Source organism: Capra hircus, chromosome 5 (assembly GCF_001704415.2).
Source record: "Capra hircus breed San Clemente chromosome 5, ASM170441v1, whole genome shotgun sequence".
Classification (NCBI taxonomy): Eukaryota; Metazoa; Chordata; class Mammalia; order Artiodactyla; family Bovidae; genus Capra; species Capra hircus.
This window is the reverse complement of record NC_030812.1, coordinates 57487587-57508704: the sequence shown is the minus strand read 5'-3', so window position 1 is coordinate 57508704 and position 21118 is coordinate 57487587. Positions and strand designations below refer to the sequence as shown.

The following is a 21118-nucleotide window of genomic DNA, read 5'->3' as shown; positions in this document are numbered from 1 at the left end:
ATTGCCAAATTCAGACTTAAATTGAATAAAGTAGGGGAAACTGCTAGACCATTCAGGTATGACCTAAATCAGATCCCTTATGATTATACAGTGGAAGTGAGAAATAGATTTAAGGGCCTAGATCTGATAGATAGAGTGCTTAATGAACTATGGAATGAGATTCGTGACATTGTACAAGAGACAGGGATCAAGACCATTCCCACGGAAAAGAAATGCAAAAAAGCAAAATGGCTATCTGGGGAACCCTTACAATTACCTGTGAAAAGAAGAGAGGTGAAAAGCCAATGGGAAAAGGAAAGATATAAGCATCCGAATGCAGAGTTCCAGAGAATAGAAAGAAGAGATAAGAAAGCCTTCTTCAGCGATCAATGCAAAGAAATACAGGAAAAGAACAGAATGAGAAAGACTACAGATCTCTTCAAGAAAGGTAGAGATACCAAGGGAATATTTCATGCAAAGATGGGCTCGATAAAGGACAGAAATGGTGTGGACCTAACAGAACCAGATGATATAAAGAAGAGGTGGCAAGAATACACAGAAGAACTGTAATAAAAAGATCTTCAAGACCCAGATAATCACGATGGTGTGATCACTCATCTAGAGCCAGACATCCTGGAATGTGAAGTCAAGCGGGCCTTAGAAAGCATTACTATGAACAAAGCTAGTGGAGGTGATGGAATTCCAGTAGAGCTATTTCAAATGCTGAAAGATGATGCTATGAAAGTGCTGCACTCAATATACCAGCAAATTTGGAAAACTCAGCAGTGGCCACAGGACTGGAGAAGGGCAGTTATCATTCCAGTCTCAAAGAAAGGTAATGCCAAAGAATGCTCAAACTACTGAACAATTGGACTCATCTCACATACTAGCAAAGCAATGCTCAAAACTCTCCAAGCCAGGCTTCAGCAATACGTGAACCGTGAACTTCCTGATGTTCAAGCTGGTTTTAGAAAAGGCAGAGGAACCAGAGATCAAATTGCCAACATCTGCTGGATCATGGAAAAAGCAAGAGAGTTCCAGAAAAACATCTATTTCTGCTTTCTTGACTATGTCAAAGCCTTTGACTGTGTGAATCACAATAAACTGTGAAAAATTCTGAGAGAGATGGGAATACCAGATCACCTAACCTGCCTCTTGAGAAATCTGTATGCAGGTCAGGGAGCAACAGTTAGAACTGGACATGGAACAACAGACTAGTTCCAAATAGGAAAAGGAGTATGTCAAGGCTGTATATTGTCACCCTGCTTATTTAACTTCTATGCAGAGTACATCATGAGAAACGCTGGACTGGAAGAAACACCAGCTGGAATCAAGGTTGTCGGGAGAAATATCAATAACCTCAGATATGCAGATGACACCACCCTTATGGCAGAAAGTGAAGAGGAACTAAAAAGCCTCTTGATGAAAGTGAAAGAGGAGAGTGAAAAAGTTGGCTTAAAGCTCAACATTCAGAAAATGAAGATCATGGCATCCGGTCCCATCACTTCATGGGAAATAGATGGGGAAACAGTGAAAACTGTGTCAGACTTTATTTTTGGGGACTCCAAAATCACTGCAGATGGTGACTACAGCCATGACATTAAAAGATGCTTACTCTTTGGGAGAAAAGTTATGACTAACTTAGACAGCATATTCAAAAGCAGAGACATTACTTTTCGTACTAAGATCTGTCTAGTCAAGGCTACGGCTTTTCCTGTGGTCATGCATGGATGTGAGAGTTGGACTGTGAAGAAGGCTGAGCACCGAAGAATTGATGCTTTTGTACCATGGTGTTGGAGAAGACTTTTGAGAGTCCCTTGGACTGCAAGGAGATCCAACCAGTCCATTCTGAAGGAGATCAGCCCTGGGATTTCTTTGGAAGGAATGATGCTAAAGCTGAAACTCCAGTACTTTGGCCACCGCATGCAAAGAGTTGACTCCTTGGAAAAGACTCTGATGCTGGGAGGGATTGGGGGCAGGGGGAGAAGGGGACGACAGAGGATGAGATGGCTGGATGGCATCACTGGCTCGATGGACGTGAGTCTGAGTGAACTCCGGGGGTTGGTGATGGACAGGGAGGCCTGGTGTGCTGAGATTCATGGGATCACAAAGAGTCAGACACGACTGAGTGACTGAACTGAACTGAACTAGAGAATCAGTACAAAAGAAACCAATCCAGCACTAATATACCACTAATATTGTTCAGTTGACTCCTGAATAATGAGATTTTGAACTGTGTGGGTCCACTTACAGGCAGATTTTTTTCAATAAATATAGTGGGAACACTTTTGGAGATTTGCTACAATTTAAAAAATTTAAAATTCACAGAGGAGTCATCTAACCTAAAAATAACAACACATTTACAAAAAAGTTGTGTGTGTCATAAGTGCAAATATATATATGGATACTAGTCTATCTTTGTATATTCAGAAGGCTTTGTTGTTGTTCAGCCACTAAGTCATGTCCAATTCTGGAAACATAACCTACCTACCAAATTGTTACTGCTCAGTTGATAAGTCATGTCCGAATATTTGCGACCCCATGAACTGTAGCACACCAGGCTTTCCTGTCTTTCACTATCTCTCAGAGTTTGCTCAAACTCATGTTTGTGTGAAAAAAGATTCAAACTTAAAAAAATCAGAATGATGGTATGGGATCTCTTTGAAAAATGACTAACTGGGTCCCCAGTTGCTTGCCCATGATCATATATTGGTTAGTATTTTGACATGTGAAAAATGACTGAAATTTAATTAAAGAACATTTGACTCCAGGTAAAACAGCTACAAAACTGCACCATTGATTTTAAATGTAATAAAAGTTTTATAGGTGTTAGAAGAACAAGGGGTCATTGGAATGAAGGTCAGGTTGAAGAAGCTTAAAGCATAACTGAGCAGGGATGAGGTGAGAAGACAAGACACTAATATCTTGTCAAAGGCATTGAAAACAGGCAGAGCATGGAAGAATAATTTTGATGATATTTAAAAAGATGTCACTTCAGAGCTTCAGAAGCCACAGCCAATTATCTGAAAACTAACATGAATGCACATGAACATATTTCTTTTGCAAATAACACAATCTTTCTTCACACTACAGATAAAATGAGTGTTCAGTCACGTGGTCATGTCCAACTCTTTGCGACCCCAAGGACAGTAGCCCAGCAGACTCTTCTGTCCATGGGATTCTTCAGGAAAGAATGCTCAAGTGAGTTGCCATTTCCTTCTCCAACAGATAAAATAGTAGTGCTTGAAACCAACTATGAATTAAGAATAGGAAAACAAGTAGAAAAGAATAAATGGACAGAGCAAAGTGTCATGATCCAGGCTTGTGTTTTGTCATTTTTTTTCTTTGTTTTCCAGGAGAAACACCTCTTACTCTTTAAGGAATCCTTGGAAACAAACAGTTGAAGAGAATTCATCTTCATCGTCTGGATATTCCCATATCCAAGGTTTGTCTTGGATAAAAAAAGGTTAAATACACATGAAGTAGTATCATCCTTGACCCAGAGAGATGTTATGGGGAGGGAGGGGGGACGGGGGTTCATGTTTGGGAACGCATGTACACCCATGGGGATTCATGTCAATGTATGGCAAAACCATACAGTATTGTAAAGTAAAATAAAGTAAAAATAAAAGACAAAAAAAATTTTTTTAAAAGAAGTAGTATCATCTTTTTTCCCTACCTTTTTGTAAATTTAGTCCATGTCATGAATTAACAAAACGTTTGTAAATTTTGAGGGGCAATGATCTGAGAAAAAGTTGGTTTGATAATAACATAAATCCTAAAGGAATAATCCACTCTCACACTTGTAAATTCAGAAAGACCATCAGAACAGTGATGATCCTAATTATAATGTGAAGGGCTAACTAAATGTAGACCAATGTGAAGGCATAAAGAAATGTAGACTGATGTGATGGGATAAGTAAATATAGACTGGTTTGTTTAGCTGTAACTGCAAAGTGTTTTGCTACAGAATTCATATACCAACCTTCTCATAAAATCTCTTTGATTTTCACTTGTCAATTGGATAGATTTCAAAACTCAGTGGTTAAAAAACACACAGCAATAACAACTTTCATCCTTCTGGGACTGACAAATGACCCACAACTGCAAATCCTGCTTTTCATCTTTCTATTTCTCATTTGCCTCTTGAGTGTAACAGGGAACTTGATGATTATCACTCTCACACTGGTAGACTCCCATCTTAAAACTCCTATGTACTTCTTCCTCAGAAATTTTTCCTTCTTGGAAGTCTCATTTACCACTGTCTGTATTCCTAGGTTTCTGTACAGTATATCAGCTGGGGACAGTATCATCACCTACAATGCTTGAACAAGTCAAATGTTTTTATTATTCTGTTTGGAGCAACAGAATTTTTTCTGCTGGCAGCCTATGTACTATGTACTAATGTACTATGACCACTATGTGGCCATCTGTAAACCCCCACATTACATGACCATCATGAACAATAGAGTCTGCACCTTCTTAATCCTCAGCTGTTGGGTTTCAGGTTTGATGATCATTGTCCCACCCTTAGCTTGGGTCTCCAACTGGAATTCCATGATTCCAATGCCATCGATCATTTTAGATGCAATGCAGGTCCCTTCCTAAAGATCTCATGCTCAGATACATGGGTAATAGAACAAATGGTTATCCTTGTGGCTGTATTTGCCCTCATTACCACCCTAGTGTGTGTGTTTCTGTCCTACACATACATCATTAGGACAATTCTGAGGTTTCCCTCAGTCCAGCACAGGAAAAAGGCCTTTTCTACCTACTCATCCCACATGATTGTAGTTTCCATCACCTATGGAAGCTGTATCTTCATCTATGTCAAACCCTTGGCAAAAGAAGAGATGGCCATAAATAAAGGTGTCTCAGTGCCCACCACTGCTGTGGCCCCTTTGTTGAACCCCTTCATTTACACCCTGAGGAGTAAGCAAGTGAAGCAAGCTTTCAATAACTCCATAAAGAGGATTACATTTCTCTCAAAAGAATCCAGTTGTCATCAATCAGAGGAAAATGAAAATCTTCTAAATATTTAACTACAGCTTCTAATTATTTCATTGCTTTATACCTATAATTTCATCACTTTATCCTTCTCAAAGACATTTTATACTGCATCTTATGCATGTGGGAGTTGGACTGTGACGAAGGCTGAGCGCTGAAGAATTGGTGCTTTTGAACTGTGGTGTTGGAGAAGACTCTTGAAGGTCCCTTGGACTGCAAAGAGGTCCAACCAGTCCATTCTGAAGGAGATCAGCCCTGGGATTTCTTTGGAAGGAATGATGCTAAAGCTGAAACTCCAGTACTTTGGCCACCTCATGCAAAGAGGTGACTCCTTGGAAAAGTCTCTGATGCTGGGAGGGATTGGGGGCAGGAGGAGAAGGGGACGACAGAGGATGAGATGGCTGGATGGCATCATCGACTCGATGGATGTGAGTTTGAATGAACTCCGGCAGTTGGTGAGGGACAGGGAGCCCTGGCATGCTGCAATTCATGGGGTCGCAAAGAGTTGGACACAACTGAGCGACTGAACTGAACTGAACTGAACTGAATTGAATCTCATCTTATTCAAACTTCTGTCAAACCAAACTCATACATGGTGTTTCCTGTTATTGTAAAACTATAAAATATACTTCCAAGTAATTAAACTTGTCTCCACTTCTGACCTAGTCTTTTCTTCAATGATCTAAGAGAAGTAATAAAGTAATAATATTTAAAGTATATAAGATACACAGAAGATACATTAGGTAATAATAATGCTAATTTTACTAATAGTACTCTAAAATACAGTTATAAAAATTAAGACCATAAATATAAGAATCAAATAAAACAGAAGTCAAAAACAACAAACATGTATTAAAAATAAATTTGCCCAAATAGGTATTCCAGGCTAATTAAAATAATGAAACAACAAACAGAAATAAATATATATCAATGGGAGTTTCACAATGATCATCAAACCTGAAACCCAACAGCTGAGGATTAAGAAGGTGCAGACTCTATTGTTCATGATGGTCATGTAATGTGGGGGTTTACAGATGGCCACATAGTGGTCATAGTACATTAGTACATAGTACATAGGCTGCCAGCAGAAAAAATTCTGTTGCTCCAAACAGAATAATAAAAACATTTGACTTGTTCAAGCATTGTAGGTGATGATACTGTCCCCAGCTGATATACTGTACAGAAACCTAGGAATACAGACAGTGGTAAATGAGACTTCCAAGAAGGAAAAATTTCTGAGGAAGAAGTACATAGGAGTTTTAAGATGGGAGTCTACCAGTGTGAGAGTGATAATCATCAAGTTCCCTGTTACACTCAAGAGGCAAGTGAGAAATAGAAAGATGAAAAGCAGATCATCGTCTTCAAAAACAGTGAACCTCTCTGGGTGTCCCTCAATGTGGAGAAAATATTCATCTTTAACCTAGATGTTTTATTATCGGTGCTGTATAGATGGAGAAGTCTTGAGGCTACTGTAAAAATAAAACTGAAAACCAGAAGCAGGAGGCTTAAGTCCAAAGCCTGAGAACATCAGAGAACTCCTGAATCCAGGGAACATTAATCAATAGGAGCTCATCAAACGTCTCCATACCTACACTGAAACCAAGCACCAACCAAGGGCCAACAAGTTCCAGAGCAAGACATACCATGCAAATTCTCCAGCAACACAGGAACACTCCCCTGAGCTTCAATATACAGGCAGCTCAAAGTTACTCCAAAACCATTGATGTCTCATAACGCATTACTGGTCACTCCATTGCACTCCAGAGAGAAGAAATCCAGCTTCACCCACCAGAACTCCAACGCAAGCCTCCCTAACCAGGAAACCTTGACAAGCCACTGATACAACGCCACCTACAGTGAGGAAGCTCCATAATAAAGAGATCTCCACAAATTCCCAGAATATAGAAAGGCCACCCCAAACGCAGCAATATAACAAAGATGAAGAGACAGAGGAATACCCAGCAGGTAAAGGAACAGGAGAAATGCCCACCAAACCAAACAAAAGAGGAAGAGATAGGGAATCTACCTGAGAAAGAATTCTGGATATTGATAGTGACAATGATCCAAAATCTTGAAATTAAAATGGAATCACAGATAAATAGCCTAGAGACAAGGATTGAGAAGATGCGAGAAAGGTTTAACAAGGACCGAGAAGAAATAAGAAAGAGTCAATATATAATGAATAACACAATAAATGAGATCAGAAACACTCTGGAGGCAACAAATAGTAGAATAAGGGAGGCAGAAGATAGGATTAGTGAAATAGAAGATAGAATGGTAGAAATAAATGAATCAGAGAGGAAAAAAGAAAAACGAATTAAAGAAATGAGGACAATCTCAGAGACCTCCAGGACAATATGAAACGCTCCAACATTCGAATTATAGGAGTCCCAGAAGAAGAAGACAAAAAGAAAGACCATGAGAAAATCCTTGAGGAGATAATAGTTGAAAACTTCCCTAAAATGGGGAAGGAAATAATCACTCAAGTCCAAGAAACCCAGAGAGTTCCAAATAGGATAAACCCAAGGTGAAACACCCCAAGACACATATTAATCAAATTAACAAAGAACAAACACAAAGAACAAACATTAAAAGCAGCAAAGGAAAAACAACAAATAACACACAAGGGGATTCCTATAAGGATAACTGCAGATCTTCCAATAGAAACTCTTCAGGCCAGGAGGGAATGGCAAGACATAATTAAAGTGATGAAAGAAAATAACCCATAGCCCAGATTACTGTACCCAGCAAGGATCTCATTCAAATATGAAGGAGAAATCAAAAGCTTTACAGAGAAGCAAAAGCTGAGAGAATTCAGCACCACCAAACCAACTCTCCAACAAATGCTAAAGGATATTCTCTAGACAGGAAACACAAAAAGAGCATATAAAGCTGAACCCAAAACAGTAAAGTATTGGCAACAGGATCATACTTATCAATAATTACCTTAAACGTAAATGGGTTGAATTCCCCAACCAAAAGGCAAAGACTGGCTGAATGGATACAAAAATAAGATCCCTATATATGTGACTTACAAGAGACCCACCTCAATAAAAGGAACACATACAGACTGAAAGTGAAGGGCTGGAAAAAGATATTCCACGCAAATAGAGACCAAAAGAAAGCAGGAGTAGCAATACTCATATCCGATAAAATAGACTTTAAAACAAAGGCTGTGAAAACAGACAAAGAAGGCCACTACATAATGATCAAAGGATCAATCCAAGAAGAAGAGATAACAATTACAAATATATATTCATCCAATATAGGAGCACCACAATATGTAAGACAAATGCTAACAAGTATGAAAGGGGAAATTAACAGTAACACAATAATAGTGGGAGACTTTAATACCCCACTCACAACTATGGACAGATCAACTAAACAGAAAATTAACAAAGAAACGCAAACTTTAAATGATAAAATAGACCAGTTAGACCTAATTGATATCTATAGGACATTTCACCCCAAAACAATGAATTTCACCTTTTTCTCAAGTGCTCACAGAACCTTCTCCAGGATAGGTCACATCCTGGGCCATAAGTCGAACCTTGATAAATTCAAAAAAATCGAAATCATTCCAAGCATCTTTTCTGACCATAATGCATTAAGATTAGATCTCAATTACAGGAGAAAAACTATTAAAAATTCCAACATATGGAGGCTGAACAACACGCGTCTGAATAACCAACAAATCACAGAAGAAATCAAAAAAGAAATCAAAATATGCATAGAAACAAATGAAAATGAAAACACAACAACCCAAAACCTGTGGGACACTATAAAAGCAGTGCTAGGAGGAAAGTTCATAGCAATACAGGCATACCTCAAGAAACAGGAAAAAAGTCAAATAAATAACCTAACTCTACAACTAAAGCAACTAGAAAAGGAAGAAATGGAGAACCCCAGAGTTAGTAAAAGGAAAGAAATCTTAAAAATTAGGGCAGAAATAAATGCAAAAGAAACAAAAGAGACCATAGCAAAAATCAACAAAGCCAAAAGCTGGTTCCTTGAAAGGATAAATAAAATTGACAAACCATTAGCCAGACTCATCAAGAAACAAAGAGAGAAAAACCAAATCAATAAAATTAGAAATGAAAATGGAGAGATCACAACAGACAACACAGAAATACAAAGGATCATAAGACTACTATCAGCAATTATATGCCAATAAGATGGACAATGTGAAAGAAATGGACAAACTCTTAGAAAAGTACAGCTTTCCAAAACTGAACCAGGAAGAAATACAAAATCTTAACAGACCCATCACAAGCACAGAAATTGAAACTGTAATCAGAAATCTTCCAGCAAACAAAAGCCCGGGTCCAGACGGCTTCACAGCTGAATTCTACCAAAAATTTAGAGAAGAGCTAACACCTATCCTACTCAAACTCTTCCAGAAAATTGCAGAGGAAGGTAAACTTCCAAACTCATTCTGTGAGGCCACCATCACCCTAATACCAAAACCTGACAAAGATGCTACAAAAAAAGAAAACTACAGGCCAATATCACTGATGAACATAGATGCAAAAATCCTCAACAAAATTCCAGCAATCAGAATCCAAAAACCCATTAAAAAGCTCATACACCATGACCAAGTGGGCTTTATCCCAGGGATGCAAGGATTCTTCAATATCTGCAAATCAATCAATGTAATTCACCACAGTAACAAATTGAAAAATAAAAGCCATATGATTGTCTCAATAGATGCAGAGAAGGCCTTTGACAAAATTCAACATCCATTTATGATAAAAACTCTCCAGAAAGCAGGAATAGAAGGAACATACCTCAACATAATAAAAGCTACATATAACAAACCCACAGCAAACATTATCCTCAATGGTGAAAATTGAAAGCATTTCCTCTAAAGTCAGGAACAAGACAAGGGTGTCCACTTTCACCGCTACTATTCAACATAGTTCTGGAAGTGTTGGCCACAGCAATCAGAGCAGAAAAAGAAATAAAAGGAATCCAAATTGGAAAAGAAGAAGCAAAACTTTCACTGTTTGCAGATGACATGATCCTCTACATAGAAAACCCTAAAGACTCCACCAGAAAATTACTAGAGCTAATCAGTGAATATAGTGAAGTTGCAGGATATAAAATCAGCACACAGAAATCCCTTGCATTCCTATACACTAATAATGGGAACGTAGAAAAAGAAATTAAGGAAAAATTCCATTCACCATTGCAATGAAAAGAATAAAATACTTAAGAATATATCTACCTAAGGAAACTAAAGACCTATATATACAAAACTATAAAACACTGGTGAAAGAAATCAAAGAGGACACTAATAGATGGAGAAATACACCATGTTCATGGATCAGAAGAATCAATATAGTGAAAATGAGTATACTACCCAAAGCAATCTACAGATTCAATGCAATCCCTATCAAGCTACCAATGGTATTTTTCACAGAACTAGAATAAATAATTTCAAGATTTGTATGGACATACAAAAAACCTCGAATAGCCAAAGCAATCTTGAGAAAGAAGAATGGAACTGGAGGAATCAACTTGCCTGATTTCAGGCTCTACTACAAAGCCACAGTCATCAAGACAGTATGGTACTGGCATAAAGACAGAAATATAGATCAATGGAACAAAATAGAAAGCCCAGAGATAAATCCACACACCTATGGACATCTTATCTTTGACAAAGGAGGCAAGAATATACAATGGAGTAAAGACAATCTCTTTAACAAGTGGTGCTGGGAAAATTGGTCAACCACTTGTAAAAGAATGAAACTAGATCACTTTCTAACACCACACACAAAAATAAACTCAAAATGGATTAAAGATCTAAACGTAAGACCAGAAACTATAAAACTTCTAGAGGAGAACATAGGCAAAACTCTCTCCGACATAAATCACAGTAGGATCCTCTATGATCCACTTCCCAGAATACTGGAAATAAAAGCAAAAATAAACAAATGGGTTCTAATTAAAATTTAAAGCTTTGCACAACAAATGAAACTATAGGCACGGTGAAAAGACAGCCTTCTGAATGGGAGAAAATAAAAGCAAATGAATCAACTGACAAACAACTAATCTCAAAAATATACAAGCAACTGATGCAGCTCAATTCCAGAAAAATAAACGATCCAATCAAAAAATGCGCCAAAGAACTAAATAGACATTTCTCCAAAGAAGACATACGGATGGCTAACAAACACATGAAAAGATGCTCAACATCACTCATTATCAGAGAAATGCAAATCAAAACCATAATGAGGTACCATTTCACACCAGTCAGAATGGCTGCGATCCAAAAGTCTGCAAGCAATAAATGCTGGAGAGGGTGTGGAGAAAAGGGAACCCTGTTACACTGTTGGTGGGAATGCAAACTAGTACAGTCACTATGGAGAACAGCGTGGGAAATTCCTTAAAAAATTGCAAATAGAACTGCCTTATGACCCAGCAATCCCGCTGCTGGGCATACACACTGAGGACACCTGAATTGAAAGAGAGACATTTACCCCAATGTTCATCGCAGCACTGTTTATAATAGCCAGGACATGGAAACAACCTAGATGTCCATCAGCAGATGAGTGGATAAGATAGCTGTGGTACATATACACAATGGAGTATTACTCAGCCATTACAAAAAATACATTTGAAGCAGTTCTAATGAGATGGATGAAACTGGAGCCAATTATACAGAGTGAAGTAAGCCAGAAAGAAAAACACCAAAACAGTATACTACCACATATATATGGAATTTAGAAAGATGGTAATGATAACCCTGTATGCGAGACAGCAAAAGAGATACAGGTGTATAGAATGGACTTTTGGACTCTGAGGGAGAGGGAGAGGGAGAGGGAGGGATGATTTGGGAGAATGGCACTAAAACATGTATACTATCATGTAACAAACGAATCGCCAGTCTATGTTCGATATAGGATACAGGATGCTTGGGGCTGCTGCGCTGGGATGATCCAGAGAGATGACATGGGGTGGGAGGTGGGAGAGAGTTTCAGGATTGGGAACTCATGTACACTCATGGCTGATTCATGTCAATGTATGGCAAAACTAATACGGTATTATAAAGTAAAATAAAGTAAAAATACAATTAAAAATAAATAAATAAATAAAATAAAAAATCGAAGAATCTTCACAATCACTGATAAGATGTATTAGCTATATTGTTTCTACTCACTTAAAAGGGATGCATCTAATTTAAAAGAAATTTTAAAATAACCACTTATTATGAGTTACAAAATTAGAATAGATGTATGAGTGATTTAGAATATCAAATTTTAAATGCTCATAAGACAATTACACGTTAACACAAGGGCAACTGAGTGATTTTAAAAGATATCAGAGATAGCCTAAACAAAAGAAATAGAAAGTTACAAAAGCAAGTAAATATTGGAATTATGATCAAGGGGAAATTGAAGATAATATTGCTGAATTTGATAACTAGTATTTGAAGCAAGTAACAGTGCGCTTGTCAATAAATAGATAAATAAAAAGGGAAGAAAGAAGGAATGAAGAAAGAAAGAAAACCTTCCCTGATAATACATTCACTTTTTCATTATTTTCATTGAAAGGAAATAATTACTTCTACTGACTAAGGAACAACAAAAAAAAACTGTTTTAAAAATTTGAAAAATTGTGCCTAATATTAAATGAAAACCTCAGAAACTATTTATCTTTAATTGTAAAGTGGGCTTTGAAATTACCAATATTCTTTTTTGCTGTTGTTTTTTTGAGGGTTTTATTTTATTTTATTTTTTAAATTTTATTTTTTTACTTTACAATACTGTATTGGTTTTGCCATACATTGACCAATATTCTTTTAAATTATTTCTATTGGCATAATTCTGCCTTTACCAATCCCATAAATATGTTTCAGTTATATTAAAATGTAGACAGAAGAATACTGAGTAAATTAACCAATACATTACAGGTAGCAAACAGTGGAGTCTGGATTTTAATTTCAAATCATGTTTAATCTGCTACAGTACATTACCTATCAAGCAGCAATGTGGTTTTAGTGGAGCAGGGACAGGAAAAGACATTGTAATTGAAAGATAAATGAAAGTAATTGAAAGACACTGTAATTGAAAGTATACACACCAGCTAGTAGGAGAGATCTTTACCTGTGATAATACACTATTAAGTTATCAATATGCCAAATTATCTCGGTTAAATTTCTTTATTGATGTCAAAGAAAAACTGCTGTCTAAATATTTCAGAATTTATGTAATAGACTTTACATAGCATGATCTGTCTTATTGCAGCATATTAAGGAATTTATGTTTTGATAAGAAGGAACACAAGATAAAATTGAGTTATCATCTCTCTGCAACTTTGAAACATAAATCATCAACATGACCTCATGAACCATACAACAGAGAGTTCTTAGGTACTAAAATCACTATGAGAAATATCTGAATAAACAAATCTGCACAAGAGACTCTGAAGTAGTCATTATTGAAACCAGAGTAATTATGTGACACTTAGAAACGTGCAGCTAATAATTTAATAAATGATGAATATAATTATCTATTATATATAATTGCAAAAGAGACAAATAATTTTAATTACATAATTTAGATTATGTCCTGTAAATGCTGTATGTTAAAACAAGAACAAGTTCAGGACATCAATATGTAAAACTCAGAAAGTATAGGAGTAAGGAGCCATAAGTTGCTCCAATTTCTTTATATGTGGAATTTTAAGTGTCACACATGCAGTGCATGCTCAGTCACGTCTAACTCTTTGCAATCCCATGGGCTCTACCGCCAAGATTCTCTGTCCATGGGATTCTCCAGGCAAGAATACAAGAGTACGTTGCCATTTCTTCTTCCAGGAGATCTGCCCCAACCAGGGATCGAACCTGCATCTCCTAAATCGCAGGCGTTCTTTACTGCTGAGCCATCTGGGAAGCCCATCAAAACAATGATAATCAGTAATTAATATTTGAGCTACTGAGATTTTATTGTGTTGAAAAGTAGCATCCTTTTATTTTTTAATATAAATTTATTTATTTTAATTGGAGGTTAATTACTTTACAATATTGTATTGGTTTTGCCATACATCAACATGAATCTGCCACAGGTATACACATATTCCCCATCCTGAACCCCCCTCCCACTTCTCTCCCCATACCATCCCTCTGGGTTGTCTGTGGGAGAGGGCGAGGGTGGGATGATTTGGGAGAATGGCATTGAAACATGTATAATATTATATATGAAACAAGTAGCATCCTTTTAAAATGGAGATGAAAGAAGTGAAATGGTGCAGCAGTGTAGCTTGAGAGAAAGAAAGCTAAGAAAGCTGAATACAGAGAAGGTCCATTTGGTTAGGATTGCTTACTAGCACTTTTTTTTTTTTTTTTTTTTGGTGTAATGTTTCCCTAATTGTTTGGGATGTCTGTGGCCTTTGTTGATGTCTGTACATTTGAAGAAGTGGGCACCACTTCCAAGCTTTACAGACTGGCTTTAAGAGGGAAAGCCCATCACCACCCAGCCCTCCCAGAGGTTCTGGGCTCACCATCTAGTAGAGTTCATGGATAACCTTGATGCTGAAGTCCAGTACCACTTATTGAAAAGAGTATTGTCGACCGAAAAAATAATGCACAACATGAGAGTTGTGAGTTGTTTCATTTGGGGCATAATGAGGGCTATAGCCTGGGAGACAGCATTACAGGTAGCACTGAGAAACTGACCTCACTGTGGACCCCAGCATCAGGGTCACAACAGCTACATCCTATGCCAGGCTGGGCCCATGGCCCAAAGCTCTAGGCCTGCTCCAACACCAAGAGCCTATGTGGGTCCAAGATCCAGATTTGCCCTGGTGTTCCCATTCTCCATGAATGTTCCCCACAGACTTAGGCTGAAGGTCCACCCCCATGTACCCAGGCTCCAGAACCAATACCACAGTTTAAGAACAGGCATGCTTCCAGAGACACAGGTGCCAGACCACCCTAGTGGACCCCAACACCAGGCTGGTCCCCACAGGCTCCAGAGCAGGTCCATCCCTGGGCATCAGGCTCAATACAGCATCCCACCACCTCTTGCAGACTCAGGCTCATGCTCCATCCTGTACCAGATCATCCTTGGGCACCTGAGTGCCAGGATTGCCATAATGAATTCAAATGTCAGACCTGCCCCAATGGACCCAAGCTCCAGGCACACACGTGCAGACACAGGCACCAGGTCAGCCCTGGTGGACCTAGGCAGCAGGCCTACTTTATGGAAATTTAAATTAAATGGTAATGGAATGGAAATAGTAATGGTAATGGAAATTAAAACAGAAATAAACAAATGGGACCTAGATAAACTTAGAAGATTTGCACAGCAAAAGGAACAATAGAGACAAGGAAAAGAAAGCCAGTAGAATGGGAGGAAATATTTGCAAATCATGTGACTAACAAAGGATTAATTTCCAAAAATATATAAATAGGTCACACAGCTCACTATCTAAGAAACAAACAACCTAGTCAGAAAATAGGCAGAAGTTCTAAATAGATATTAATCCAAAGAAGACATACAGGTGGCTAAAAGGCACATGAAAAGATGTTGAAAATACTGATTAATAGAGAAATACAAATCAAAACTACAATGAGCTACCACCTCATACTAGTCACTATGGCCATCATCAAAATATCTACAAACAATAAATGCTGGAGAGGGTGTGGAGAGAAGAGAACACTCCTACGTTGTTGATGGAAATGTAAGTTGATGCAGTCAATGAAAAACAGTATGAAGGTTTCTAAAAAACTAAAAATGGAACTAAGGTATGGATCAGCAATCCTACTTCTGGGGACATACCCAGAGTAAACTAAAATTTGAAAAGACACATGCACCCCAAAATTCATTTCAACACTATTTACAACAGCCCTTACATGGAAGCAAACTAAACGCTCATCAGCAAATGACTAGATTAAAAAAACTGTGGTACATATACATACAATGAAATATTATTCAACCATCAAGAAAGAATGAAATAATGCCATTTGCAGCAGCATGGATGGACCTAGGGATTATCACAAGGAGTGAAGTAAACCAGACAGAGAAAGACAAGCATCATATGACTTGGCTCAAGTGGTAAAAATCTACCTGCAACGCAGGAGACAGAGGAGATGCAGGTTTGATTTCCCAGCTCAGGAAGATGCCCTAGAGTAGGAAATGGCAACACGCTGCAGTATTCTTGCTTGAAAATCGAGTGCGCAGAGGAGCCTGGTGGGCTACAGTCCACAAAGGCACAGAGAGTCAGACACAACTGAGCATGCAGTCATGACACACAATTGCTTATATGCAGATTTTGAAAAAATGATACAAATTAACTTACTTACAAAACAGAAATAAACTCACAGACACAAAAAACAAACTTATAGTAACCAAAGAGAAAAGGAGGGGTAAATTAGCAGTTTGTGATAACATATGCAACTACTATAATAAAAATATATAACCAACAATGACCTACTGAACAGCACAGGAAACTGTGTGCAATACTTTAAAATAACCTACAAGGGAAAAGAGGCTGAAAAAAAGAACATATGTAACTTAATCATTTTGTGGTACACCTGAAACTAATACATTATAAATCAACCATGCTTCAGTTTAAAAATAGGAAATCATTCTTGTTTACTAAGCTGACAAAAATTTTAAAATTGATTAAAAAAACACTTTACAAAATAATACTCTACATTACACTTTTAAAGAATAAGGTCTCTTGGAGCTTCTTTTTTTTATTTTTCAAATGTAAATTTATTTTAATTGGAGGTTAATTACTTTACAATATTGTATTGGTTTTGCTTCTTAAGCATATTTAATAATTTAGTTTAAGAATTTTTAAAACTATGGCTTTTAAATGAATCATGGAACATTCATTTAAATTACTTAAAAAATGCAATACTCCAAAAACTTATATTCCATAATACAACCAAATCCTTCCATTCATTTTATTCTAAAATGCTATTAGAGAAAATAAATTTTTCAATTTTATGTTTCTAACACAGGAATACTTCATTTTAAAGAACAGAAAGTTAACTTCAGATATATAAAATGGAAACGGTTTCTAAGCTCAGGTAAGCACAAGTGATATAATAAATTAAATATTAGAGATCAATTCTTGTACTAGAAGCATCAAAAGAGCTTTTGTTCAATGCTTTATGCTTTCATGTTGATTATTTCAGTAAACAGTTATTACTTGTCTGAAGCAGCAAATATCTTTCTAAATACATCTCTGAAGGCTTGTTTAACTTGCTGGTTCCTCAGAGTATAAATGAATGGGTTCAACAAAGGGGCAACTGAACTATTTAATACAGCCACTCCTTTGTTTAAAGTGATCCTTTCATTTGCTGAGGGCTTTATGTAGATGAATATACAACTACCATAAGTGATGGTTACAACAATCATGTGAGAAGAGCAGGTAGAAAAGGCTTTTTTCTTTTGTTGGGCTGAAGGGAATTTTAGAATTGTCTTGATGATGTAAGAGTAAGAAAGAATTACCAATAGCAATGTGACCATGAGGATTATCACAGCTAATAAAAATTCAATCATTTCTAGTAAATGTGTATCTGAGCAAGAAAGTTGTAGGATAGGAGAAATATCACAAATGAAATGATCAATGACATTTGAATCACAGAAATCCAGGTGAAGAACCAAAATCAGTGGAGGGAAAATAACCAAGAATCCAGTTGCCCAAGAACTGAGTACCAGCTGATGACAGATTGTGCTGCTCATGATGGATGTATAATGCAAAGGCTTGCAAATGGCAACATAGCGGTCGTAGGACATAGCCGCCAGAAGAAAAAATTCTGTAACTCCCAAGAATATGTAAAAAAATAACTGAGACATGCAACCAATATAAGAAATGGTCTTTTCTCTGTTTACAGTGGTGATTAGGAATCTGGGGATGCAAGCACTTGTGAATAAAATTTCCAGGAAAGAGAAATTACGGAGGAAGAAATACATTGGGGTCTTGAGATGGGAATCCACCAGAGTGAGGGCAATGATGGTTAAGTTTCCGATCATGCTCAACGTGTAATTTAGAAGCAGAAACAAAAAAATTAGGATCTGTAACTGGGAATCATATGTCAGTCCCAGAAGGATAAACTCTGTGTGCCTTGTACGGTTCTTCATTTCTCCTCTGTGATTTCAAACAACTTCTAGTAATAAAAAAGTATAAAAATAAGAAACTACAGAAATAGATTTATCTTTAAGATATGATATATTAAAGATACATGTGCACAAACATACCCATTTGCCGGAGTTTGAAGATATGCTCTAGAACTGTGCTGCAAATACTATTATTACCGAAGTCAACTCAGTTTTGGAAATTGACCTATAATATCCATAACAGTTGATATTTTTCACCCTTGTTTACAAACTCCCAGTCAATGGCACCCCACTCCAGTACTCTTGCCTGGAAAATACCATGGGCGGAGGAGCCTGGTAGGCTGAAGTCCATGGGGTCGCTAAGAGTCAAACACGACTGAGCGACTTCACTTTCAATTTTCACTTTCATGCATTGGAGAAGGAAGCGGCAACCCACTCCAGTGTTCTTGCCTGGAGAATCCCAGGGACAGGGGAGCCTGGTGGGCTGCCGTCTATGGGGTCGCACAGAGTCGGACACAACTCAAGCGACTTAGTAGTAGTAGTAGTAGTCAATTACAACTGATTCCAATTTGTCCATTGTTAAATAAATTAAATAAATCCTTGGTTCAGATTTCAAAAATAATTTATTCATTTTTAATTAACTTCATCAAAATAAAATTATTCCAGTGAACTGAATGAAAACCTACAGTTAAATTCTGATACTTTAGATTTCATATTAAAGGGACATTTGATTCCATCCCTATTAGTCACCTAGAGAAGAGACTTCTCTAGGAACTACTGATGAAGGCATAGAAAGGACAACAAGAGAAAAAGAGAACATAAGTGTGTAGAACCACAGCAAAATAAATACTAGTCGAATCTAGGAAAACTTGAAAATGAATATAAGGCAGATATAATCACATTTACAAAAAATTAACAATGCATTTAGAACTTCAACATTTTGCCACATGTAATGGAGACCAAATAATAAAAAAGAAAACAGAAAAGACAATCACAGTCTCCACCCAGTTACACATATTCAGAGTTACATCACATGCCATTAAATTATCTTTTAATCAGATATTAAATTAGAGTGCATATATGTTTTTCATAAAAAGGAAATCTTTCAATAAAACATTTTTATTCTCTAATTTTTTATAAAAGCAAAAGGATTTTAGTGAAATCAGAGTACTAATTGGTTATATAATTTAGAGGCATATTTTTAACTAAAATATACCCAATGATGCACTTCATTTTCCTCTTACTCTGAATAAATCTTTGTCAACCATTTGTGAAATAGGTAGACTATTTCAAAATAAACAGTATATAAGCACTGAAAAAAGGAAAATACATCATAGAGTATACAATGTTTTCCTCATTTTAAAATAAAATAATGTAAATTACCTTCCTTCTCAGCAATTATTTTGCCAATCAATATTTTTTCCTGTTCTGAAACTTTTCTTCTTTTTCTTATTGAATATATAATATTTTTCCTTCTACATGACTTAGCCTGTAACCTCACATAGAAATTCACAAACCCCACATTATTTAGATAAATAATTTTATTTCTAATCATTAGCAAATCTTTGTTTTCATTTCATGTATATTAGCATATTCTTCTCCTCTTAGATTAATACTCCAATTTATTAGCTCCAGGCTGTTAATGGAAAAGGCAGCTCTTAGAGAACCATGCTGCTGCTACTGCTAAGTTACTTCAGTCGTGTCCAACTCTGTGCGGCCCCAGAGACGGCAGCCCACCAGGCTCCTCCGTCCATGGGATTCTCCAGGCAAGAACACTGGGTGGGTTGCCATTTCCTTCTCCAGTGTATGAAAGTGAAACGTGAAAGTGAAGTCGCTCAGTCGTGTCCGACTCCAGGCAACCCCATGGGCTGCAGCCTACGAGGCTTCTCCATCCATGGAATTTGCCAGGGAAGAGTACTGGAGTGGGGTGCCATTGCCTTCTCCTTAGAGAACCATAGATGAATCTAAAACTCCTTCCTTGATCTGGTCCTCATTTGGCCCTGTTTATGCTCTTTCACTAATTTCTACTTTTTCCTGAAAAATATATTGAACTTTCTAGTATGTTAATTGTTGGTATCAGAGTAATTTCAAAATCAAGAAGCAGATATTTGTTCTGCAACCAGGGCAGATTTGAAAATCCATACTTATCAGTGATAAATTGTCATATATCAAAGTGTTGGTCAGAATTAGTACTCCTCGGGGAGTTAATTTTTCTGTTTTTTCAAAAATGTGTTAAAACATGTGAAATAAACTCTCCAAGAAAAACATCCCCCAACCTTGTAATGTTTGATTGACATCTAAAGTTGCCAAGGTTCTCTTTGTCTAGAGCAGTAGAATAATCATCATTCCCTCCACATTCCCACACAGCAGTGTCTGGTGTAAACCATGAAGTACTGGAAATGTAAGTACAAACACATATCTCAAGCTTCATGTTCTTGCATTTACAGATTCATAAATAGATGAGAAATAATCAATGCTTTATTCAATGAGAATTAATATCACCTTTAAATCGCTGTTATTTATTTGTATGTTATTTACGTGGTAGCAATAATTATTCTTAAATATTTGAAAGAAAAGTAAGACACTACTTACTGCCATTAGTAGAATATGTTGGTATCCATTTTTTTCTCTAGACTATGTAAATAAACATCAACCATAATAGAGTCAAACATATTTACTGGAAAATAATATTTAATTTTGTAGACTGGAAAATAATATTAAATAAATTCTCATATTAATTCCAATCAGAGAGTAAAGTGTGACTATATTAGTAATGGAACTTTCTTCACTATCACATTATACTGAATGCATGTCTTGAATAATAAAATTTCTAGTAAACTTCTCTCTGTTACTAGAGAATTTATATCTGTTCAACCAATCCCACCATACCAACATCCATAATGATTATCACAGCTGAGATGACTAGCTAGTTTGGTACTTGGGAAATATCTGCCAGGTTGAAATTATTTAAAAGGAGTGAGTGCTTCTCTACAAGAAACCCAGGGGGATAGTGTCTCTAAGTGAAAGTAGAAAAAATGAAATGACACTCAGAAAAC

General features: G+C 36.8%; 1 protein-coding gene and 1 pseudogene across 1 annotated transcript; one reads left to right on the top strand and one right to left on the bottom strand.

Moving 5' to 3' along the window:
- LOC102176202 lies at positions 2876 to 5021 on the top strand (annotated as a pseudogene).
- LOC102184039 (olfactory receptor 6C70-like) lies at positions 17148 to 18086 on the bottom strand. The gene has a single exon (XM_005680410.2). The coding sequence runs from the start codon at positions 18084 to 18086 to the stop codon at positions 17148 to 17150; it is 939 nt and encodes a 312-aa protein (XP_005680467.2).

Excerpts from the sequence above, each read along its gene's own strand:
- LOC102184039 (XM_005680410.2), bottom strand. The coding sequence starts at position 18,086 with ATGAAGAACCGTACAAGGCACACAGAGTTTATCCTTCTGGGACTGACA.